At 54.5% G+C, this 25,183-nt stretch overlaps 1 protein-coding gene across 1 annotated transcript; it reads left to right on the top strand.

The window, feature by feature from the left end:
* The first annotated feature begins 2,020 nt into the window (after positions 1-2,020).
* Positions 2,021-24,024, top strand: SLC4A8 (solute carrier family 4 member 8). Its single transcript, XM_041470541.1, has 24 exons — positions 2,021-2,107; positions 6,717-6,798; positions 7,904-8,038; positions 8,424-8,559; positions 9,273-9,433; positions 10,123-10,254; positions 11,328-11,437; positions 11,547-11,704; positions 12,040-12,127; positions 12,837-12,983; positions 13,144-13,235; positions 13,639-13,813; positions 14,076-14,209; positions 15,054-15,299; positions 15,389-15,494; positions 16,510-16,671; positions 17,281-17,394; positions 17,834-17,995; positions 18,533-18,784; positions 20,688-20,756; positions 21,341-21,514; positions 22,696-22,833; positions 23,417-23,514; positions 23,937-24,024. Exons 1-24 carry the CDS (start codon positions 2,063-2,065, stop codon positions 24,022-24,024), a joined length of 3,204 nt encoding a protein of 1,067 aa, XP_041326475.1. The 5' UTR covers positions 2,021-2,062.
* Positions 24,025-25,183: the final 1,159 nt, after the last annotated feature.

Consider the following 25,183-nt stretch of genomic DNA (forward strand, 5'->3'; position numbering starts at 1 on the left):
GGAAATGGAATTCCCAAAGCAGGAGCACAGACGGTTTTTACCAGAGCCAAAGCCCCTGGCGTGGGGCTGGTGCAGCTCTGCAATGCCCAAAATGCCGTGGAAAATCCCTCTGGGAGCCTTTGGGCTGAGCCACGAGGGAATTTTGGGCTGCTGGGACAGCAGCTCCGCCAACCCGGCCTCTCTCGAGGATGTTTTTAGTGGGGGGTAATTTTTAAATTAATCCCCCCCCCAGCTGGTCCCCAGGGCCACAGAGCTTCCCTTTTGGATCCAGCCCTCTCCAGGGCAGGACGGTGGCTCTGGCGCTGAAATAACTTTAATTGCAGGGTGCTGGTGGGGCCGTGGGTGGGCTGTGGCTGCTGGGGCCAGCCCGGGCTCCAGGTGGGTGGGAGCTGTTTTGGGAAGGGAAAGAGCTGGATGAGGGCAGGTTCCCGTCAGGAGAAGCTGGAAAATCAGGAGTGGGTGAAGCTGTGCCAGGAGAGCTGGGGGTAAGGGTGCCCCACTCTCGTTCTCCAGGCAGGAATGGAGATGGTGGTGGTGCTCCTGGGGAAACCACGGCAGCAGAAATGCAGCTGGAAATGGGATTTTGGGTGGAAAATGTTCATTTTTGAGGGTTTCTAATATAGGGTCTGAGCTGTGGGAGGGGGAAGAGGCTGCCCAGGTGCTGGGGATGTCCTGACACCGAGCCCTGGGCACTAATCTGTGCCCAAACAGCCCCAGATTCCAACATCCAACTCCTTTGGGGCCACATTTTCAGAGGAGACAAAGGAAATGAGGGTGGGGCAGGCTGGGATTTCATCCCTCTCATGGGAGAGTGAGGAAAAAGGGAATTTTCCTGCCCAGGAACAGCATTTCTCTAAGGAAAAACCCTGCCTGCTGTGGTTGTCCCAAATCTGGGAGCTGCCACTGGAAATGAGGGGAACATCTCCCCCCGTCTGCAGCATGAGCCCATCTGTGCCACCAGCGAGGATGGGAAGTCATTAATGCCTCTGTTAATTAATAACTGCCCCTCGATTTCATCCCTCGTTAAGGGAAGGGAAATGTTCCGTGATCCTGCTGTGTTTGGACAGGAGCTGGAGGAGGCAGGGACTGGAAAATGGGACAAAAAAAAAAAAAAAAAAAAAATTTAAAGGAAGGCAGAGATTTCTAGGGGGGGTTTTAAAAAAAAAAAAAAAGAATTTCAAGGAAGTCAGAGACTTCTAGGTGGTGTTTTGGGAAGAGTTGCAGGTGACAGCTCAACCCCCCCGAATTTCTGAACCTTTCCTGCTGAGCCAAGGGGATTTTTGGGGAGCAAAGGGCCGGGCTTGGCCTCAGTGGGGGGAAAAGGGGGGTGGGAGGTGGTGGAGGAGGCCAGGAGGGGACATGGGGGGGAGGTTATGGGGTTTGGGGGGTTCCCGAGGGGATGGGAGTGAGCTGGGGGGGTCAGGATGGTGCTGGGGAGGAACAAGATGGGTCTGGGGGGGTCAGGATGGTGTTGAAGGTGGTGCTGGGGAGGAATGGTGGAGGGGAACCGGGGACGCTGCTGGAGAGGGTCTGGGGGTCTGAGGGGATTTGGGGGTGACACTGGAGAGGATCTGAGGGGGAGGCTTGAGGGGATCAAGGAACAGAGCTGAAGCAGAGTCGGGGTGATGCTGGGGGCTCAGGATGGTGCTGGGGGGGTCAGGATAGTGTTGGGGAGGGTCAGGATGATCAATTCCGGGCGGGGGGGCACTGAACGCTAAAGGGATTGGGGGTGGATTGAGGGTAACCGGGGGTCAGCCGAGGGCAGGTGCTGCAGGGAAGCTGGGGGTGATGCCGGGGGGCAGCAGGAGGGTCCTGGGGACGTTTCGAAGGCGGAGGGGTCAAAGCCGGGGCGGGGGGCGCTGGGGGCCGCAGGAAACCCGGCGGGCATCGCCCCTCCCGGCCCTGCCTCCTCCCCCTCCTCCTCCTCCTCCTCCTCCTGCCGCCGGCCTGGGCGGGGTTTGGCCCCGGCACCGGGCGATGCTGGAGCCGGTGTGAGCGGCACCGGCGCTGCAGCCGGCGGCCCCCCCTGGCCCCCACCCCGGGGGGGTGCCCGGGCCCAGCCATGCCCGCCGGCAGCAACGAGCCCGATGGCATCCTCAGCTACCAGGTGGGGGCTGGGGGATGCCCGGTGCCCCCGGGCCGGCCGGAGGATGCTCCATGGCTGCTTCACTGCGGCATTTCCGACCGAGGGGGGGGGAAAGGGGGGAGGGGTCCGTGAATTGGGGTGCCGGGGGTGTGGGGGTCCGGCCTCTGAAAGGGAGGGCGAGAGGGGCTCAGGGTGGGCGCAGGAGGGAGGGGAAGAGGGGGGAAGGGCACCTGCGTGGGGCCTGCTGGGGGGTCCTCGCCGGGCCCCCCCGGCTCCTCCTCTGCATCTGCATGTGCATGTGCCTCCCCTCCCTCCTGCCCCCTCCCCCGATCGGCCCTTTGGAGACGAGACAAAGGCCACTGTCCCCGCAGAGCCCCACGCCACCCCGCCACTGCCACCCCGCACTGTCCCCTGCCACTGTCCCCTGCCACTAGATCCTACTCTGCCACCGCGTCACTGTCCCTCATCACTGTCCTCCCCTGTCACTGCCCCCCATTACTGTCACTGTCCCCCCATCAGTCCCACCTCGTCACTGTCCCCCATCACTGTCCCCTGTCACTGTTCCCCCATCACTGTCCCCTGTCACTGCCATCCCCCATTACTGTCCCCTGTCACTGTCCCCAATTACTGTCCCCCCTATCAGTCCCACCTCGTCACTGTCCTCTGTCACTGTCCCCCATCACTGCCCCCCATTACTGTCACTGTCCCCCATGACTGTCACTGTCCCCTGTCACTGTCCCCCGTCACAGCCCTGCAGTCTGGGGGTCTCAGGGATTGTGTCCCCGTGCCCAGGGCAGGGGACACCTGGGCTGACCGCCACCTTTCAGCGTCTCCTTGTCCCTGTCCCCCTGCCCTGCCCCCACAGGAGTGGCCGGAGCTGCTCTGGGTGACCACGGCGGGCGGGAATTAATTAATGAGAGATTGGGAATTAATGAATCTGCCCGGAAATGACAGCGTGAACGGAGTTTCTGTCCCCCTGCACTGGTGACCATCGTGTCCTGGGGATGTCCTGGCTGTGACCCTCCCCAGCCCCATTTTGGGAGTCCAGAGAACTGTCCCCTCCCCCAGGGGGGACAGAGGGGTCCCTCGAGGTGACACAGCCCAGGGGACCCCAGGGCTTTGTGCAGCAGGAGGGAGATGGAGAGGGGTGAGGGGGGGTCTCTGCCACCTCAGCAGCCCCCAGGTCCCCCCCGTTACCCTCATCCCATCAGAACAGTGGGTCAGTTGTTAATTAATTATTAATTACACCTCGGGCGAGGTGAGTGACATCAATCCTCTCAGCACTGCTGGTGGCCGCTCCTGGTGTGCCCTGGGCTGGGGGCCAAGGGGGCTCAGGGCTGGTCCTGAGCCTCTGCTTGGGGCTTTTCCTCGTCATCAATTACCCCAAAACATCCCCAGAGCAGGAGCTTTTCTTTCCTAATCTGAGGAGTTGCAGGCAGCCAGGGAAACTGAGGCAGAACCCCCAAAGGTCTCTCTGGGGGACACAAAATCCCAACAAAATGTGAGTTTGGAGAAGGGGACAGGACACACAGAGCTTGTGACATAGAGGGGGATGGAAATGGGTTTTCCTGCCTTGCTCCAGCCATTCCTGATTTCATTTCTAGTGGCAACAACTCCTTTCAGTCTCCCCAGAAAACAACTCCCAGGCAGCCAAACTGAGGTTTTTTTCTTAGAAAACGGCAAATTGAAACAACTCTGGCTGCTCTGAAACTCCAGGGTGAGCGATGCCAAGCTCGGCATCCCCTTCCCAGCCCAGTTTGGATGATTTGATGGCTCCCAGGCTGTTGGCAGTGGAGGAGGATGGAGAGGCAAGGCTGGTACCCATCCAGGCATCCTGGGATAACCCCTGCTGTGGAACCATCCCCTTCCTGCTCCATCCCATCCCCAACCCACGGCTCCACGGCCATAAATCCTCAAATCCCCGGAATGTCCTCGGGGGAACAGCCCCTCCCAGTGCATCTGAGTGGTCGGACTGGGGCAGTTTGGAGGGGGAGCCTTTCCCTCGGTGTGATTTCGGGAAGGGCGATGGGATGTCCGAGCATCCCTGCACCCACAGGTGCCCACCTGCCCCTCCTAAAGCTCCGGGAGCCTCAATCCTGGTTAATAACCCGCAGTGGGGCTCCGAGCTTGGGTCCCGGCGGGATTTTCCCTGCCCAGCCCTCGGTGTCACCTTCCCCGGCCGGGTCATTTGACACCCGGGTCACCTTTCCGGGCAGGTGACCTCTGAGTCCGCGGCGCCGGGAGGGAGCTCATTAAAGCAAACGAGTCTGGAGGATGGAGATGCCGGATTAGCTCAGCTCGGGAAGTCAGGCAGAGCTGGAGAGCGAGGAGAGGAAAAATGGGGCTTGTCCAGAGCCTCTGTCCCGTGGCAGGACTGGCTCTGGCTGATGAGGATCCCCCAAGGGATGGGGTTGTGCCAAAGTGAGACCTTCCAGGAATTCCCTGACTTTCTGCAGGAAATTTGGATGGAAACCAGCCCTGCCCATGATGTTTCTTTTCCAGGCAGTTTGTACCTCACTTGTTCTTTGGGAATTCGGGTTTAAAATCCACCCAAATGCTGATGTCCTTGCCCTGGCAGGATGTGGTGTTTTCAGCCCATTCTGCAGAATTCTCCATAATCCATAATTCTCTTCCCCTCCACTGTGTTTTCTTAGTGTGCAGAGTTTTGGGGAGTGTAAATAATCCTGGGTTGGCACCCTGGATTCTGATCCTTTCCCTTTTTGTGTCTGGAGCTGAGGGACACAAGGTGCCACCTTGTCCTGAGGGAATCTGGCCCCCTGATCCATCCAGAGTCCCCCAAAACCGGGGACTGACACGAGGATGAAGGAATGGCCTGAATGGGAAGGGACCCACGAGGTCACAGCAGTGACAGCGTGACCCTTTCTGGGAGAATCCCAGGGCGGGGGGCTGTGCATCCCCCTGATGGAGGGAAAACTCTCCCAAATCCTGCTGGAGCTTCCCTGGGATGCAGGAGGCGAGGTTGACAAAATGTATTTTTGGAGAGAAAGAGGCTGCCTGTGTCACCAATGGGAGGTTTGAATCTGCCCCTCCCAAATCCCTGTTTACTCCCACTGCCACAGGTGGTGCATGTTCAAATTTGCCATTTAATTAAAATTCCCATTTTAAATTGTCATATATTGAGCCATTTCACCCTGTGCCTTTTCCAGGGTTGGGGTTTAGTCCCTTTTGGTGGCTCTGGAGGGAGCAGGGTGCTGGGAAGGGCAGGAGGGTGGTGGTGGATGTCACTGGAGCGAGGACAGAGAGCCACTGGTGCAGGAAAATCCGGCTGCTGGGCAACGTGGGGAGGGCAAGTCCAGGAGCAGGCAGAGGGAGCGACAGTGAACTCTGGAATTGGTGCTCCGGGAGCAGCACTCATTCCCAGCAGGAATGTTTGCTCCTCTTCCTCATCAAACTCACCAGTGCCTGGGAGGGACCCGAAGGTTTTCCATCCATTGGTTAAAGGGGGAATTTGGGGGAGCAGATTCCCCCAAATTCAGTTGTTCCAGGTGAAGTCATAATCCATTATTTACTCTCCATTTTCCAATAACCCCATGGCATCATTATCAATCCAAGGGCAGCATCTGCCCAGTGGTGTTGCAAATTTTCCTTACAGATTCCAGCTGTGGATGCTCTGAGCTGGTTCCCTGGGCATGGGGGAGCTCTTGCTCCTGGAATTTCATCCAGCAGCCCCACCAGTTCCCCCAGTTCCCTCAGGATTTTGCTCCTTTTCCACTTTCAGTTTCAGGAATTGAAATCTGGGTGTGGTTTTTGTTGTTTGAATAATTTTCGGTCGCTGCGATGGCATCAAGGCGAGGTTGGACCTCATCCACTCAATCATCCCAAAACTTCCCTTTGAGCCTTTAAATGAGGAATAATTGGGAAACTGATAGAAAATATGGGTTGTTTGGCATGCAGGGTGTTTGTTTGCACAGAGGATGGGATTTTGGTTTTCTTGGATTATCTGCGAGCACAAGGAAGGGGAAGGTGAGCAGTGGTGACATCTTTCCTTTAGTATTTGAAGCATAAAATAATCATGGAATGGTTTGGGTTGGAAAACCCTCAGACCATCCTGCTCCACCCCTCTGCCATGGATAGGGATCCTTCCCATGAGCCCAGGTTGCTCAGAAATCTCAATTAAAATATGGGAAATACTGTTTACCATGGAGCACTCACACCAAGGGGAGCCTGGGCCTCTGCAGGACCTTGAAGGTTTTTGGAGGTCATTGGTGGCCACGTGCTGTGGCCAAGAGCCACCCAGGGAGTCCTGCAGGAGCCACCCTGAGACCTACAGTGGCTCTTTTCCCCCAGCTTAGAAATCCCTGTGTATTTTTTCTTTTTTAAGAAAGGAACCACAAAAACAAAGCAGGCAGTTGGTTGGGTATTTTTAGGTCTGAAGTACTCAAATTTGGGTCTGAAGTCCCTCTTCCCCCACTGTAACCCTTCCAGACTCCCATTGTGTACAACGTGGATGGGTTTATTTGGGATTGGGAAAAGAACCTTCCACAGGTCCTTGTTTCTTGGGCTGTGCCTGGAGGAGAAGCCGTGATCCTCATGGAATGGTGGATGGACAGGGAGGGTGGAGGCAGCTCCACAGACCCATCCCCAAATTTTCCCTTCTTCTCTTTGCTAGAGACACGACGAGGAGGCCGTGATTGACCAGGGCAGGACGAGCAACGTGGTCAACATCCACTATGAGAAGGAGGAGCTGGAAGGTGAGATCCTGCTGGGATCCTGCTGAGATCCTACTGAGATCTTGCTGTGACCCTGCTGAGATCCTGCTGGGATCCTGCTGGGATCCTGCTGAGGTCCTGCTGGGATCCTGCTGGGATCCTGCTGGGACCCTGCTGGGATCCTGCTGAGATCCTGCTGGATTCCTGCTGGGATCCTGCTGGGTTCTTGCTGGATTCCTGCTGGGACCCTGCTGGATTCCTGCTGGGATCCTGCTGAGATCCTGCTGAGATCCTGCTGGGTTTCTGCTGGGACCCTGCTGGGACCCTGTTGGGATCCTGCTGAGATCCTGCTGAGATCCTGCTGGGATCCTGCTGGATTCCTGCTGAGATCCTGCTGGATTTCTGCTGGGATCCTGCTGAGATCCTGCTGGAGGAGCCACCAGGCCCTGGTTAAACAGTCCCTGCAATGTCCCTTGCCTGGTGTCACATCAAGAGCAGCAAAACCTGTTGTGGTTCTTGATTAAACGACAAATTATTGACTCATTTTTTAACACAATGGCTTTTAAAGCCCTGGTGGAGGCGCCAGTGTGACATGTGTCCATGGGGTTAGATAATTCCCATCTGCTTTTCCCACAGCAGCTGCTCCCGGCTTGGAGAGGGCAGGAGAATCATTTTATGTGGCGAAGATTCCCTGTTTTCCTCCTGGAGTTCATTGTCGTGGGGCTCCTTTGATCTTTCCTTGTCACCTTCTGCCACAAAAAAATTTCAAAACTATAATTATTGTATTATCTCCTGCTTAATGAGCAAATCTGAGGGTTGGTGGTGGTGGTGGTGTTGTCCAGCCCAAGCTGGAATTTGAGAAGGGTTTTGTTGCTCTCAGGCCACATTTAGGTGACCACAAATCATCCCTTGGTGTGAAGCTTGAGTAAAACAGGCTTGGAAAAAAGGACAAGTCTGGGAAGGTCAGGGATCCACTGAAATTTACATTGAGGGAAGTCGCTGTGGGATTTTTGGGGTGTCCTGTGTGGGTCCTGGATGAACCGCGCGGGTCCCTTCCCACTGAGGAGCTTCCCCGACCCCGTGGCTTCCTCCTGGGGTGGCTGCAGTGGCTGAGCCACCAATGGTTGCCACCTCCCCGTTTTCCCAGGCCACCGGACCCTGTACGTGGGCGTGCGGATGCCGCTGGTGCGCCAGAGCCACCGGCACCACCGCGCCCACAGCCAGAAGCACCGGAAGCGGGAGCGGGAGAAGGAGCCGGTCCCTGCGGAGCAGGGATACCACTGTAAGTCCTGCTGGGGTGGCCACCACGGCACTTCCCAGGCAGCTCCCTGTGGACACTTTGTGTGGCTCTTTTACTGAGGAAAAGTGGCTTTTTTTAAGCAAGACTTCTCTTTTTCCAAACTTTTCTCTGGTTTTGGAGTTAAATCCGTAATGGATTTTGGGATCCTGGTGTAAAAGTGGAGGTGTGGGGAAGGAATGCAGCCCATCCTTATGGAGCTTGGGATGGAGGCTCCACCTTCCCTGTGAGAGCCTGGAGGGAGCCATGGGAGAGGGGCCAGCCCAGCATTTATGGCTGGACTGGTCCCAGTGTGATGCCACTGGAATGTGAGCGTGCCAGGATGGATCCAGGCTCAGTAATGGGATGGGGAATCTCCTCCTGTCCCCAGACACCCCATCCCAGCGGGTGCAGTTCATCCTGGGCACGGAGGAGGATGAGCAGCACGTCCCCCATGATTTGTTCACGGAGCTGGACGAGATCTGCGTGAAGGAGGGCGAAGATGCTGAGTGGAAGGAGACAGCCAGGTAAATAAATCCCTGGGATTTATTTGGGAATGGCAGGAAGCTGTGTCAGGAGGGGTTTAGGTTGGATACTAGGAAAAGGTTCTTCCCTTACTGGAACAGCTCCTCACGGAATGGTCACAGCCCCAAGGCTGCCAGAGCTCCAGGAGCATTTGGACAAAGCTCTCTGGGACAGGGTGGGATTTTGGGGTGTCTGGGCAGCGCTAGGGATTGGACTTGATGATCTTTGTGGGTCTCTTCCCACTTAGGAGATTCCATGGTTCTAGAGGTCAGGAAATGCTTGGACATTGGGGTTTGGGGATCAGTGGGATTTTCAGGGTTATCCTGGGCCAGTAATTGGACTTGATGGTCCTCATGGGTCCCTTCTAATTCCAGAGTTTCCATGATCCTGTGAACCTCATAGGTCCCTTCCACCTCTGGACACTCCATGATTCCATGTTTCCAGAGGTCAGGGACAGCTTTAAGTGGGATCGTTGGGGTGTCCTGCAGAGGGTCAGGGGTTGCACTCTGTGATCCTTGTGGGTCCCTTCCAACTGAGGACATTCCAGGATTCCGTGATCCCTGCTGCCGGCTGCGGTGGCAGAGGAGTCCCTGTTCCCTGGGACACGGAACTTTCCCAGCTGCAGGAACCTCCTCCAGCCACTCCACGCTTTTATCCAAGAGGCTACAGGGCTGGAGCCCGTTTTTCCCTGGCTGATCCCACCCCAAATCCACAGGTGGCTGAAGTTCGAGGAGGACGTGGAGGATGGGGGCGAGCGCTGGAGCAAACCCTACGTGGCCACGCTGTCCCTGCACAGCCTCTTTGAGCTGCGCAGCTGCATCATCAACGGCACTGTGCTGCTGGACGTGCGCGCCACCAGCGTCGAGGACATCGCCGGTACCGTGGGGGAAATCCTGGGAAATCCTGGCCCGGGGCTCCCAGCTGGCCTGGCGGGGTTCCTAGGGTGGGAGTGGGGTTCGGGTGTGCAGCTCTTGCTGGCAATGTGGGGTCCTTTGGAAAGTGGTTTTTGGGTTGGAGGGAGACTGGAGCAAAGTTCTGCAGGAAAAAGGAGAATGTTCTGCAGTAAAAAGGAGAATATTCTGCAGGAAAAAGGAGACTATTCTGCAGGAAAAGGAGAATATTCTGCAGTAAAAAGGAGAATATTCCACAGTAAAAAGGAGAATATTCTGCAGGAGAAAGGAGAATATTCAGCAGTAAAAGGAGAATATTCCACAGTAAAAAGGAGAATATTCTGCAGGAAAAAGGAGAATATTCTGCAGTAAAAAGGAGAATATTCTGCAGGAAAAAGGAGAATATTTTGCAGGAAAAAGGAGAATATTCCACAGTAAAAAGGAGAATATTCTGCAGCAAAGAAGGAGAATGTCCTGCACATTTTCGAGTATTTTGGGACCTGGCTCTTTGGCTCCCCCTAAGAGCTGACCCTTGTTCAATAACAACTCACTCCAAGCCATTTCCTCTCATCACTCTGATTTCATTTTCCCTCCACATGCCGGGGTTCAGGGCTTTAAGGGCAGAGTGGCTGTGGCAGGGCAGGCTCATGCTCTGACATGTCCCTGTCCCACCAGACCTGATCCTGGCCCAGCAGGAGCTGTCGGCGGAGTTCGACGAGCGCACGCGGGCCAAGGTGCGGGAGGTGCTGCTGAAGAAGCACCACCACCAGAACGAGAGGAAGAGGAACAACCTCCTGCCCATCGTGCGCTCCTTTGCTGATGTCAGCAAGAAACAGGACCTGCACCTGCTTGAGAAGCCAGGTGAGGCTCTGTGGGGTTTGCAGTCACCAGGTGAGGTTCTCTGGGGTTTGGAGGCAGTGAGGTTCTGTAGGGTATGGAACCAGGTGAGGTTCTGTGGGGTTTGGAGCCAGGTGAGGTTCTGTGTGGTTTGGAGTTAGGTGAAGGTCTGCAGGGTTTGGGGCCATGTGAGGTTCTGTGTGGTTTGAAACCAGGTGAGGTTCTGTAGGGTATGGAGCCGGGTGAGGTTCTGTGTGGTTTGGAGCCAGGTGAGGTTCTGCAGGGGTTTGGGGCCAGGTGAGGTTCTACAGGGGTTTGGGGCCAGGTGAGGTTCTGTGGGGTTTGGGGCCAGGTGAGGTTCTGAAAAGTTTGGAGTAAGGTGAGGTTCTGCAGGGCTTGGAGCCTGGTGAAGTTCTGTGTGGTTTGGAGCCAGGTGAGGTTCTGCAGGGGTTTGGGGCCAGGTGAGATTCTGTGTGGTTTGGAGTAAGGTGAGGTTCTGCAGGGCTTGGAGCCTGGTGAAGTTCTGTGGTGTTTGGAGCCAGGTGAGTTTCTGTGTGGTTTGCAGCCACCAGGTGAGGTCCTTCAGGGCTTGGAGCCTGGTGAGGTTTTTGCCAGGTTTTAGCACCAGCTGGAGGTTTCTGCCAGGCTTTACCACAAGGTGAAGGTTTCTCCAGGGATTTGGCACCAGGTGAGGGTTCCTGCCAGTTTTCAGCACCAGGTGAGGGTTTCTGGAGGAGATTGTCACTGGGTGAAGGTTTCCGTCAGATTTGGCACCAGCTGAAGGTTTCTATCAGGATTTGGCACCACGTGATGTTTTCTCCAGGAATTTGCACTGGGTGAAGTTTTCTCCCAGGGCTTTAGCACCAGGTGAGGTCTTCTGCCTGTCTTTGGCCTGAGGTGAAGGTTTCTCCAGGGATTTGACACCCCCTCAGGGTTTCTCCAGTCTTTGGCACCAGATGGGGGTTTCCGGGTGACTTTGTCCCCTTTAGACTTGTTCTGGCAAAAAACAAACACCCCAACTCCTCCTTTCCTCCCTTTCTGAGTGTCTTTCTCTTCCCTCCCAGCACAAACCCTCACCCCTCACCCTTCTCCCACCACTGCAGAAGCTAAAAATGGGGTGACCCCTGAGACCAGTGCCATGGACCTGAGCAAGGTGAGATCCCTGCAACTCTCCCACTGCTCCAGGGGGGTGAGAGAGACCTTGGGGGGCCCTGAGGGCTTCGTTTTTGGGGGATTCCCTGAGAATGGCTGGTCCTGCCCAGGCGGAGCTACACTTCATGAAGAAGATCCCCAGTGGAGCAGAGGCGTCCAACGTGCTGGTGGGAGAGCTGGATTTCCTCCACCAGCCCCTCGTGGCCTTTGTCCGCCTGACCCCGGCCGTGCTCCTGTCGGGAATGACAGAAGTTCCCATCCCAACAAGGTCTGAAGGAAAAGCACAAAGTTTTTATTTTAAAAAACCCAAAACCCACCTGAAATCGCCCCATGATTTGGGGCCCAAGGGAACAACTGGGAGCTGCATGTTTCTCCTATGCTGCTCCTCACCTTCCTCCCTTCCCTGCTGGATATTTGAAACCTATGGAGTAATTTCAATGAAATTGGCCCTAAAATGAGAATTGTGATTGGTTTTGGTGAGCAATTCATCCCATGGAGGAGGTGGGGAGTCAACGTGTTTCCCCTTGAGGTCGCAGGGGTTTCCCTGGGTGCTCTTGGAGTGAAGCCACATTCCCCTCTCTCAGTTTGGTTTTCCTTGTCCAGGTTCCTGTTTGTTCTGCTGGGGCCAGGAGGAAAAGCCCATCAGTACCACGAGATTGGCAGGTCCATGGCCACCACCATGACGGATGAGGTGTGATGAGATAAGAGGGATCTTGGGGTCACTTTTGGGGTTCTTCACCATTCCCTGTCCCTGGAGCAGTGAGGAAGAGGATTTGCTGTCCCAGCCCTTCATTCACACCCCAAACCAGGCAGATTTGCATCACCCCAAATCCTGGGAGCTGAAATCCCCTCTGGGTGCATCCTACACCCCATCCTTCCCTACGGGGTACCCAGGACATTGTCCCCAGTGGTGGCATCGCCCGAGCCAGAAAAACTTCTCCCATTTAAGCCAACAGCTCCAGTGTGGCCATGGGGGGCAGGGCTGAAATCCCACCTGGGATTCATCCTGCACCTCATCGTCCCCACATCCAGGGCTGGCACCATCCCAGGGCTGGCATTGCCAGGGTGGTAGATCCTCAAAGCCATGAGGGACAGTGACCTCATGGAGGAGATGATTACAAGCACCACAATACCCAGATTTTTCCTGCTGGGGGAACGTTTCCAGCTGCCATTTCCAGCAGGAGATTTGGCACGAGCTGAAGGTTTCTATCAGGATTTGGCACCACGTGATGTTTTCTCCAGGAATTTGCACTGGGTGAAGTTTTCTCCCAGAACGTTTCCAGCTGCCATTTCCAGCAGGAGATTTGGGGAAGATGATCCTGCCACAGCCAAAGGGGAGCTGCCCAGGTGAGGACACCTGGGGCGGGTTGTGCTCTCACCTGGGGGTCTCCTCTGGGCAGGTTTTCCACGACGTTGCCTACAAAGCCAAGGACCGGGCTGACCTCGTGGCTGGCATCGACGAGTTCCTGGATCAGGTCACGGTCTTGCCACCAGGAGAGTGGGACCCATCCATCCGAATCGAGCCCCCCAAAAATGTCCCCTCCCAGGTGGGTGCTGCAAGGGGCACGGGCAGCACAACACCCCAAATTCTGGTAAACTTGGAATCCCCAGTTTGGCACAGCCACACCCAGGCCAGGAGCACAACAAGCTGGTGGTTGATAAAATACCTGAAAAATGCCAGTTTTGAGCTGAATTCCGTGCTCACAGGAAAAGCGGAAGATGCCGGGAGCTCTGGATGAGAGTTCTTCCCACAGCAAACCGGAGAAACACAGCGGTCCTGAACTGGAGCGGACTGGGAGGTGGGAGCTCTCCTGGTTTGGGGCCGCCTTGTTTTGCCCCCAAAATCTGAGCAGGCACCTCCCCTTCCAGCAGCTTCTGGGGTCACCTGGTTCAGTGAAAGGACTGCATGTTGCCCCCTTGGTCCCCTGGGCTGGGTAGAGGGGACGTCTGGGCAGTGAGGAGGTCTGGGAAGGTGGGAGATCTGGGCAGTGAGGAGGTCTGGGAAGGTGGGAGATCTGGGCAGGGGGGACACCTGGGCTGGGGGGACACAGGTGGGCCCAGCCCCAGCATCAGCACATGGGTTTCGTGGCTTTGGGGCGGGGGCAGGTCTGGAAACACCTCCAGGCGAAGGCATTTTCTGCCCAGAGGAAACCAAACGTGCTCTCCCAAGAGAACAGCCTGGTCTTCCCTCCCTCCTTGCAGGCTCTTTGGAGGTCTGGTCCTGGACGTGAAGCGCAAGGCGCCGTGGTTCTGGAGTGACTTCAGGGACGGTCTGAGCCTGCAGTGCCTGGCGTCCTTCCTGTTCCTTTACTGTGCCTGCATGTCCCCTGTCATCACCTTCGGGGGACTGCTGGGGGAGGCAACCCACGGCCACATTGTGAGCTCCTCTCTCTGTAGGGAGCATGGGGAGGGGGAAACGCCCCAAAAGGACCCCCTGGACTGGTGGGAAGTGTCCCTGCTCGTGGGGAGTGTTTGGAGCCCAAACCAGCCCCTGCCAACCCAACCCACTGGTCCCTTCCAACCCAACCCGCTCCATAACCTTGGAATTCTCTTCACAGCTGTGAACTTCCTTTGGGTTTTCTGGGGGGCTTTTATCCCTAATGATTGATTTACTCCCTGCTCCTTCTCTTCCCTGCCAGAGTGCCATGGAGTCACTGCTGGGAGCATCCATGACGGGTGTGGTTTATTCTCTCTTTGCTGGCCAACCCCTCACCATCCTCGGCAGCACTGGACCCGTCCTGGTCTTTGAGAAGATCCTCTACAAATTCTGCAAGTGAGATATTTGTCTTCTATTCTTCTGGGGAAAAGACTTTTTTATTTTTTTGGGCAAGGAGATGTTTTTCTCATTTTCTCGGTGAGAATTGTCAGATTTGTTTGCTGGGTCACAGAGGTCTCCTCCTGCTGCTGCTGATGCGCAGGAAGGGTGAGAGTCCTTGGGCTTGGGGGTCATTTGGGGTTTTTGGCTTGGGGTCATTTTGGGATTTTTAGAGTTGTAATGTGGGAGAATGAGGAACCAGAGGCTCTAATGGATGCCCAAGGAAGGTGAGACAAATCCCTCAGGTTTGGGAGTGACAGAGGGTTTGTTTTCCACTGAGTAAAAACTTTTAAACCTGGTTTTTGTTGGAAGAAGAAATAGATTTTGCCCAAATATCCATGTAGTTCAATTGGAATATTTTGAGTTTTGGGGATTTTATTGAACAAGTAGGAGCTTTTCCTGGGAAATAGCTCTTTTCTATGACAGTCCTTTCATCCTGGTGACTTTGGTGTGGGATTCCAAAGTTTAATTCCCCCTCACCGGAATTGAACTTCTCATTCACCCCCAACCTGACTGTGGGTGACCGGGGCAAACCCAGCTGGTTTTGATGTCGGGGCTCTGTGGGACATGGGAGAACCTTCCACAACCTCAATCGGCCTCCAAGGCATTAAGACAATGTTAATTAATGCTAATTAAACACTTGGCTTCTCCACCTGCACCCTGCAACCTCAAGGACATGGAAACCTCAATTACCACCTGCAACCTCCACACCCTCCTCCATTGCTCCTAATGTTCTCTGCAGAAAGGCTCAGCTCCGAGGCCTGTTCTGGCCTTTCCCCCAGGAGATTTTGTGGTTTTGCAGGGAATACACGCTCTCCTATCTGTCCCTGCGGACGTGCATCGGGCTCTGGACCGCGTTCTTCTGCGTGGTGCTGGTGGCCACGGATGCCAGCTGCCTGGTGTGCTACATCACCCGCTTCACCGAGGAGGCCTTCGCCTCCCTCATCTGCATCATCTTCATCTACGAGGCCCTGGAGAAGCTGAGCCACCTGAGGGAGACCTTCCCCGTGCACATGCACAGCAAGCTGGACCTCCTCACCATCTATTAGTGGGTGTTCTCCTCCTCTCCCCAAGCAGGTGCCTCTGGGCTCATCCTGGCGCTGTTCCCTCAGCCCTGTCCTGGTTTCCCTCCTCCAGCTGTAAGTGTGAGCCCCCAGCTCATCCCAGCAACGAGACCCTGCAGTTCTGGCAGAGCAATGGGATCAGCGTGTCGGGAATCACCTGGGGAAACCTCACAGTGACCGTAAGTGCCCTGGGCCACCACTTCCTCAGGGAGTTCCTGGTGCCAAAACCACCATCCTCAGGTGACTTTGGGCTTCAAAGGGCTCTGAGAAGTCCCTGCTTAAATCTCATGAGTTCTTCGAGCCTGCTTAGTCCTGGGAAGGAGAGTCCAGGGGTGCGCAGCCCACCTGGTCCAGCCCCCCTGGTCCAGCCCCCCTGATCCAGCTCACTTTGTCCCCAACCTCGGGGATAAGAACTGTCCCCCTCAGCTGGGCTGTGGCACCCCGATCAAGGTTAAAGGAGCGCTTTGGTTCCTGGAGCATCTGAAGGACTGAAGTTCCTGCCTGAAGGCAGTGATTGGCTCCCTTAATTGGTTCCTAATGACTCCAGGCCCTGCTGTCTGTAAGGTCTCACATAAATTTGCATGTCTGAGCAGCCCCACAGGGATTGTCCCTGGAAGCAGAGCCCAGGTGTGGGATGGGGGCTTTTTGGGAGATCTCCAGCCCCTTTTGGCCTTGTCCTGAGAGCCCCGACTGCAAAGGGATAATTTGTCTCTTTTTCCCCCATGGTTGTCCCAGCCCTCCTTCCCTAGTCCCTCTTTATCCACAAATTTCCAGCTTTTCCTTCTCCTCCAGTGTTTTCCTCAGCCATGGTGGAGTAGATGACATGCTGTGTGTCCATAGTGTCCCACCACATCCCACCCCTGCTCCCCTCTGTGTAATTCCAGCTCCATGTGTCACTTGTTCAGCTGCTGCCGCCCATATTTACATTATATAAATATATAAATATTTTTGCTTATGTATAAACACCCACGTATTTTATAAATACAATAATATTTATACTATATATTTTTATATATTTATATATTCAAATATATAAATATTTATATATTTTTAATATACTGATATATTTAGATTATATTGATATATTCATATTTATAACTTCTATGGCAGCTGCAGGGTCACAGATCTTGCACCAAGACCCTCAACCCTTGGCTTATCCTTGTTCTCCTCCGTGTCCTGATGCTGTTTCTCCAGGAATGTCGCTCTTTGCATGGGGAGTTCCACGGACCTGCCTGTGGACACAACGGCCCCTACGCGCCCAATGTCCTCTTCTGGTGCTGCATCCTCTTCTTCTCCACCTTTGTCCTGTCGAGTTTGTTGAAGAAGTTTAAAACCAGCCGTTACTTCCCAACCAGAGTAGGTAGAAGGTGGTGGCCCGGGACAGATTCCATGCTCCTTTCCCAAAATGCCATTCCTGGAGCACTGAAGGATTGGCCACCGCTCAGTCAGGCTGGGAAACGCCGGCCTTGGATGTCCCTCCCTCATTTCCATGAGTGCAGAGAGGTTGTGGCATTCCCCACCTGCCTCACGACCTGTTCCAGAGCGATGTTTTTTGGCTCAGGCAGCAGGAAATCAGCTCTTCCAAAGTTATTTATTTCTTTTCCCCTTCTGTGCATCATTTTCTGGAGTGGCATTCGAATGAGGAGTTGCCATGGAAAAACAGGAATGAACGATGCCTCAGTGCCTTACTCCCATTTTACCCAGAAGTGTGGCACCTTTCCTCATTTTTAGTATTTTTGTTAATGTCTGAATTAAAATTTGAATTTTCCCCCTAATTAAACTCTTTCTACTGTCCCACACCAGATCCCCAGATCTCCAACATGGCAGCAACATCCACCCCAGGGAGTTGGCTGCATGTCCTCAGAGTGGTGGAATTTTAGGGATTAACCAGTCCCAACTCCTTGGGTGTCCCCAGGTTTCCCACCTCGTCTCCTGGCCCCTCTCAGCCTTGGTTTCTCACCCCAGGTCCGATCCACAGTGAGTGACTTTGCTGTGTTCCTCACCATTGTCATCATGGTGCTCATCGACCTCGGGATCGGGATCCCGTCCCCCAAGCTCCACGTCCCCCACATGTTCAAGGTAACAGGGCTGGGGATTGGTGGAGAAGGCTTTTGGCACCTCAGGTGCCACCAGGTGATGTCAGGGCAGGGCTGAAGGAGGTGCTGGTGGTGGAACCATCTCCTCGTCGACATCCAAGAGCATCGATCCCCCCTGGAAACCAGGGTACAGCCCCAAAACCAGACACCTGACAGGAGAACCATCTCCAGCAGGGCAGGGCTGGGCTGGAGGAGCTGCTGGTGGTGTGAGCTTCTGCCACATCCAACTGCATCAATTCCTTCCTGTCTTTTGGGAAGAGAGCCCCAAAACCGGGGAGAGGGGACAGATGACACCAGCACTGTGAAGCCCCCTGGGAGAGGGTGACATGAAGGGAAATGGGAAATGCTTGGACACAGGGATGGAGTGGAACTGAGGCCAGGGAAGGGTTTGGGCTGGGAGCTGATCCTGCCCTGTGTTGCAGCCCACCAGGGATGACCGTGGGTGGCTCATCAACCCCATTGGGCCCAACCCGTGGTGGACGGTGTTGGCCGCGCTGATCCCTGCCCTGCTCTGCACCATCCTCATCTTCATGGACCAGCAGATCACCGCTGTCATCGTCAACAGGAAGGAGCACAGGCTCAAGGTGAGGGGCTGCAGGGGGTCACTCCCTCCCCACCCCGCTCGGGCTGAGGGGCTGGGACAAGCTCCTGTCCCAAATGCTTTGGGAAGGTTTGGGATAAGACCAGGCTGTGTGGCAGGAGCTCTCCTGGACACAGGGAGGGGATGGCAACTTTCGGGAGCAGCAAATGAATATTGGAGTGTAGAAAGGTGGTGTTTTTTCAAAAGCCAGTGGCAGCTGGGGAAGGGAGCTCAATGAGCTCCAGGGATCACTCAGAGCCATGTCCTACCTACAAGTGGTGGGAATTTCTTTATGAAAGAAAGAATAATAAATTTTTAAATTATTTCTGAGAAGCAGAGATGTACAAACCCTCCAGACCCACTTTGTCTGAATCTGCCAAACTTTTGTGCAAGATGTCAAATCCGCATTTTGTTCCAGTTCTTATTTCAAACCTTATTTAAATTTCTCAGAAGTTGACCTGTGCTTAAACAGGGTTTGAGCCCCACCTGTGGTGTTGTCCTGGTCCCTGAGGGATGCTCCTGTTCCACTTTTGCTCCCCAGAAAGGCTGTGGGTACCACCTGGACCTGTTCATGGTGGCCGTGATGCTCGGGGTGTGCTCGGTGATGGGGCTGCCCTGGTTCGTGGCTGCCACGGTCCTGTCCATCACCCACGTCAACAGCCTCAAAGTGGAGTCCGACTGCTCCGCGCCGGGCGAGCAGCCCAAGTTCTTGGGGATCCGGGAGCAGAGGGTCACTGGCCTGATGATCTTCGTGCTCATGGGCTGCTCTGTTTTCTTCACCTCTGTGCTCAAGGTGAGAGCAGGGTGGAAACCCCCTGGTGACCCAGAGGAGTTTGGGAGGGGATGTGGAATTAGGGCCTCTCTCCCCCAGGAGGTGATGCCAAAGGCAGGATGGGAACCAGCTTGGTGACTTCCCCGCCCTTCAGAACTGGCTTGCTCAAGCCAAGCAAACAAAACAAATCCCTTAATTCCCAGGTGTCCTCCAGACCCTCTGTACTGAGAGGGATCCTGGCTGGATCCCACCAAAGCTGGTCCATCCCTGCCCTTCCCAGCTGGATTGGAGAGAAAATAGACCAAAGGTTCATGGCTTGAGATAAGGACAGGGACAGATCCCTCATCAGTCATGATCACAAGAAAACAGGCTGGAATTAGGGATATGAATTGAATTTATTACTGAGAAAGTCACAGCAGGATCAGAGAAGTAAAACCAAATGTTAAAAAGTTCCTTCCTTCCTTCCTTCCTTCCCTCCTTCCTTCCTTCCTTCCTTCCTTCCTTCCTTCCTTCCTTCCTTCCTTCCTTCCTTCCTTCCTTCCTTCCTTCCTTCCTTCCTTCCTTCCTTCCTTCCTTCCTTCCTTCCTTCCTTCCTTCCTTCCTTCCTTCCTTCCTTCCTTCCTTCCTTCCTTCCTTCCTTCCTTCCTTCCTTCCTTCCTTCCTTCCTTCCTTCCTTCCTTCCTTCCTTCCTTCCTTCCTTCCTTCCTTCCTTCCTTCCTTCCTTCCTTCCTTCCTTCCTTCCTTCCTTCCTCCCTCCCTCCCTCCCTCCCTGCCTCCCCTTCCTTTCCCAGTACAGGGAGGCAGGATTGGGCTTCCTTCCTTCCTTCCTTCCTTCCTTCCTTCCCTCCCTCCCTCCCTCCCTCCCTCCCTCCCCTTCCTTTCCCAGTACAGGGAGGCAGGATTGGGGGTTTCAGTCAGGTCATCCCACGTTGTTCCAGCTGCTCCTCAGGGATAGGAACCAAAGCCCTTCCCCGTCAGTCCCTCCCAGGGGAGACAGCTCTCCAGGAACTGCTCCATCCTGAGTCCATCCCATGGGAGACAGCTCTCCAGGAACTGCTCCATCCTGACTCCATCCCAGGGGAGACAGCTCTCCAGGACCTGCTCCAGCGTGGGTCCTTGCTCCCTGGCCAGCAGCAGGTCCATCCTGGAGCCAGCTGGAGCTGGCTCTGCCAGGCATGGAAGAAACTTCCAGCAGCTTCTTACAGAGGCCATCCCTGCTCCCCAAACATGGCCACACAAACTCTACACGTCCACCCCCGCTTTGGGTTAGAATTTAGCCTTTTCCGACAAGCAGGACTTTATTGGCTGCAATTCACTCCCCCAGGAGCCTCAGAAGAGCCATTCCCAGGAGCTGAGCCCTCAGAGTTCCCCACACAGGATTCCGTGCCTGTTATTCCCACCAAACAATCCCAACTCCAAGCTGGGAGGAGACACTGTCCCAACTCCAGGCTCAGAGGAGACATAATCCCAGCTCCAGGCTGAAAGGAGACACAATCCCAACTCCAGGCTCAAAGCAGACCCATTCCCATCTCCAGGCTCAAAGCAGACCCATTCCCATCTCCAGGCTCCAGGCTCAAAGCAGATCCATTCCCAGCTCCAGGCTCGAAGGAGATGTCTCTTCCATGCATTCCCACAAGAGTTTTTCAAGATCATTTTTTACCCCCACAGGAGGTCTCAGATAGATGAAAAGTGGTCCTGATGGATGAAATCCCCTCTTTGTCTCCAACCTCTCTGGAAAAGAGGATTATTCTGATGAAATGAATCAAAAGATCAGCCTGACACAAAGAATAAAATCTGTGCTGGATAAAATCCAGCATGGGAAAGCTGGGAATCTTCAGGCAGTACCTGAGAAAGGAGTGGTGAGAGAGAGTGGCAATACTGCAAATGAAATTGAAAACCATTAATTATTGCATTTTTCCCCCAGTTTATCCCAATGCCAGTGCTTTATGGGGTCTTTCTGTACATGGGAGTCTCGTCACTCCGAGGAATCCAGGTACGGCTGCTCCGGGGAATTTCCTCTCCCTGAAGGCCTTGGGATGGGAGAAAATGTCTTTGAGAGGAGGAAATTCAAGTGGTTTTCGTCAGGGACTGATGGGTGGAGGCTCCGGAAGTTTTTAGGGCTTGGAGGGCCAGTTCAGCACTGGGAAGGCCAGTTCAACACTGGGAGGACCCAGTTTAGTGGTGGGACAACCCAGTTCAGTGCTGGGAGAACCCAGTTCAGCGCTGGGAGGGGCAATTCAACACTGGGAGGGGCAGTTCAGTGCTCTCTGTTTCAGGTTTTAGGACAGGGTGGTGTTTGGTGATGGGAATTGGCAGAATTCAGTGTGAAGGGAAGGAAATTCCACCGGTGGGAATCCTCGCTGTGGGATTCCCTGGGCCAAGAGATGCTGACCAGAGAAAATCCTGGAATAATTCAGAATGTGGTGGGCAAAGCCAGGTGGTTTTTGGATGGAGCAAAGGGAAAGCAGGTGCTGCTCCCAGGAGGAACAGAAGGAGATCCTGGGTTTCTCCTTGCTCCCAAAATCTCCACATCTCAGCAGCTGCAGGAGCTGTGGCAGTGCTCCCTTTTCCCTGCAGTTCTTCGACCGCCTGAAGCTGTTCTGGATGCCGGCCAAGCACCAGCCCGACTTCATCTACCTGCGCCACGTGCCCCTGCGCAAGGTGCACCTCTTCACCCTCATCCAGCTGCTCTGCCTCGTGCTGCTCTGGGCCATCAAAGCTTCCCGCGCTGCCATCATCTTCCCCATGATGGTGAGAGACTGCGTTCCAGTGTTCCCAGTCTTCCCAGTGTTCCCGGTATTCCCAGTGCTCCCAGTATCCCAGGTGTTCCCAGTATTCCCAGTGTTCCCAGTATTCCCAGTGTTCCCGGTATTCCCAGTGCTCCCAGTATTCCAGGTGTTCCCAGTATCCCCAGTGTTCCCAGTATTCCAGGTGTTCCCAGTATCCCCAGTGTTCCCAGTGTTCTCGGTGTTCTCAGTATTCCCGGTGCTCCCAGTGTTCCCAATGTTCCCAATATCCCCAGTGTTCCCGGTGTTCCCAGTATTCCCAGTGTTCCCGGTGTTCCCAGTGCTCCCAGTGTTCCCGGTGTTCCCAGTATTCCCAGTGCTCCCAGTATCCCCAGTGTTCCCAGTGTTCCCGGTGTTCCTGATGTTACAGGTGTTCCCAGTGTTCCCAATGTTCCCGGTGTTCCTGATGTTACTGGTGTTACCAGTGTTCTCAGTGTTCCCGGTATTCCTGGTATTCCCAGTGCTCCCAGTATCCCAGGTGTTCCCAGTATTCCCAGTGTTCCCAGTATTCCCAGTGCTCCCAGTATTCCCAGTGTTCCCAGTGCTCCCAGTGTTCCCGGTGTTCCCAGTATTCCCAGTGCTCCGAGTATTCCCAGTCTTCCCAGTGTTCCCAGTATCCCCAGTGTTCCCAGTGTTCCCAATATCCCCAGTGCTCCCAGTGCTCCCAATATCCCCAGTGTTCCCAGTATCCCCAGTGTTCCCAGTATTCCCGGCTGTCTGGGTTTGAAAAGCCAGGCGTGTGCTGAGGAAGGCAGGAGCCTCCCCTGAAATGGAAAATGTAAAGCCCCTCCCTCTGAATTGTTACAAAATTGAAATTAAGGGCCTCTCAGGCAAAGAAACAGAAGATAATTAATAATTAATGGTCCATTAACAGAAGAGATCTCCTGCAAGGAGGATTGGTTGTGGAAGAGACAAAGAAAACTGTCCAATGAACAGCAAATAACTGCCCCACTTCTGACAGATCCAAATGGAATACACACTTACCTTGCAATCCAGGACGCTGGTGTTCCCAGTATTCCCAGTATTCCCAGTGTTACCAGTATTCCTGGTGCTCCCGGCGCCCCTCACTGCTGCCGGTGCTCTCAGCCCTAGAGGGATGGGAAGCACCATCTCCAGCCTCACCCATCTTCCCTTTCCTTCCTGAAGGTTTTGGCTCTCGTTTTTGTCCGGAAAGTGATGGATTTCTGCTTCTCCAAGCGGGAGCTCAGCTTCCTGGATGACCTCATGCCAGAAAGCAAGAAGAAGAAGTTGGATGATGCCAAAAATGAAGCCAAAGAAGAGGAGGTAACGCCAGGAGCTAGGAATCTCCTCTGGGCTGTAACATTCCCATTCCTGTCACAGCTCATCCTTCGATCATGGAATTGTGGGGCCATGGAATGGCTGGGAATGGGCATTAAAGCCCACCCAATGCCACCCCTGCTGTGGGCAGGGACATCTCCCACTATCCCAGGGTGCTTCAGGCTCATCCAGCCTGGCCTTGGGCACTGCCACGCTGGGAAGGGATGGGGAATCCACAGCTCCTCTGGGCAGCAGCTGTTGGGGAACATCAGAACTGAGTCAAACAGATCTCATAGCTTGGATCCCACATTCTGAACTTTTTCCCCTAAATTCTGAGAGAGTTTCACACTGGAACAGAGACATTATTATCATTTTTAAATGAGCCTTATAATAAAAATAGTTACTATATTTCTGTGAGGGTTTGCTCCCAGCAGTGTCACTAACCCCAAACACACCCACAGGGGAAGGTCTTTACCTGCTGCTAAAGGTGCTGTGGGTCAGAGGAGAGGGCAGCCTGCCAGGTTTTTACTGGAGTTTCATTTTTCCCCTCTTGGATCAAGGAGAGACAACTTGACTCGTCTCTTTTCAGGAGTCCCAGAAAATGATGGAAGCAGCTGCTGCGAATTCTGTTCAGCTGAAGCTGGGCAAGACCAGCAGGGTGGACACCCCAAAGCCCAGCAGTGACAGGTAAAGACCCCCCAGGTCAGGACCCCTCGCAGGATCAGTGGGAAATATCTGGCTCACGTTTCTCCACTTGCAGATTTATCCCCAGTCATCTTAGTGGGAAAATCCCAATTTACTGGCAATTTAGGATGTGATGGCAGAGCTCTGACCTCACACAGTGGCTGCACAATTCCTGTTTTATCCCAAAAGTACATCACCAGTGGCTTTCTGGGGTCTGGAGACCCTCCTGCTCCCACCTGAGAGATCACAGGGGGAAACACCAGCTGTGGGTCTGCAGCTCCGTGCCTTGATTCCCAAAATTCCTCATCCAGCCAAACCATCCTCACCAGCTGAGCTCTGGTTTTCCAGGCCCTCCTGTTCCTCTGGCTGCTGCCAATGCTCCTGGTGGGATCAGACCCATCCTCATGGAAAAATATTCCTTGCAGGGCTGATCCTTCCGAGATCAACATTTCGGACGAGATGTCCAAGACCACGGTGTGGAAGGCTCTGACCATGAACACAGAAACGCTCTGAAGCCGGGAGGAAGGAGGTAAAGGCTCAGCTGTGGCGTGGCCTTGTGGGGACAGCACGTGCCCATGGCCTCCCTGCGCTCTGCCAGTGCTGCTGAGCAAGGGGCACGTTCCTGGGAACAGGCAGCAGGACCATGGCCACCAGCAGCAGGACCATGGCCACCAGCTCCTCTCTGCAGGGAAGTGTGGGAGCCGCACCTGGAATCCTGGGATCAGACTGGGACCCTCCACCCAGAGAGGCTTTGAGGGGATGGGGGCATCTCCAGAGCTGGAGAAGGGCTGGAGCAGCAGGAGGAGGGTCTGGAGAGCTCCTGAGGGAGCTGGAAAGAGCTCAGCTTTTCCTCTTTCCTGGAGAAAAGGGCTCAGGGGGGACCTTGTAGCTCTGCACAGCTCCTGACAGGAGGGGGCAGCTGGGGGGGTTTGGGATCTGCTTCTGGGCAACAGGGACAGGAGGAGAGGGAATGGCCTCAGGTTGACCAGGGAAGGTTCAGGTTGGATACTGGGGAAAATTCCTTCATGGAAATGTTGTCCAAGGCCTGGCACAGCTGCCCAGGGCAGGGATGGAGCCATCATCCCTGGAAGAGTTCCATAAACTTGGGCGTGGCACCTGGGGACATGGCCAGTGGTGAACACGGTGGTTGACAGTTGGATTTGATGATCTCAAACACCTTTTCCAACCTGAAAAATTCCATGGATCTCTGATTCTGGGTCTTCCACTGATGATACCCCCCCTGTTTCCCTCTTTTCCCCCCATCCCCACATTTAGGCGCCTCGACGCTGCTGTCGAGGAGCAGGAAAGTGACTCAGGGATGTGCCAAGGCAGACACGGAGGAGCGGCTCGTTTCCCACCCGAGGGGTCCCATAAAGCCATGCAGAGTTTCCCGTTCCCCGGGCTGCTGCGTCCCGGGGATCCGTGTTGTCCAGCCTCGTGTGTCTTCGTGTGTGTGTTGTGCAGTGGTGGAGGCTCCGCTACCGCTTCCCATCAGTTCTATTTTTTTAATCTCGACTTCCTCCTCTCCTTCCTCTTTCCTTTTATTTTCTTTTTTCTTTTTTTTTTTTTTTTTCTTTTCCAAATATAAACTCTGAATGTACAAAACCATTCCCTGCTGGATCTGGCGCCTTCTCCTTCGTCACAGCTGGGGTTTTGTTCTGGTTTGGGATCC

The sequence above is a fragment of the Pyrgilauda ruficollis genome, unplaced genomic scaffold, assembly GCF_017590135.1.
Source record: "Pyrgilauda ruficollis isolate IOZ18807 unplaced genomic scaffold, ASM1759013v1 scaffold248, whole genome shotgun sequence".
NCBI lineage: Eukaryota > Metazoa > Chordata > Aves > Passeriformes > Passeridae > Pyrgilauda > Pyrgilauda ruficollis.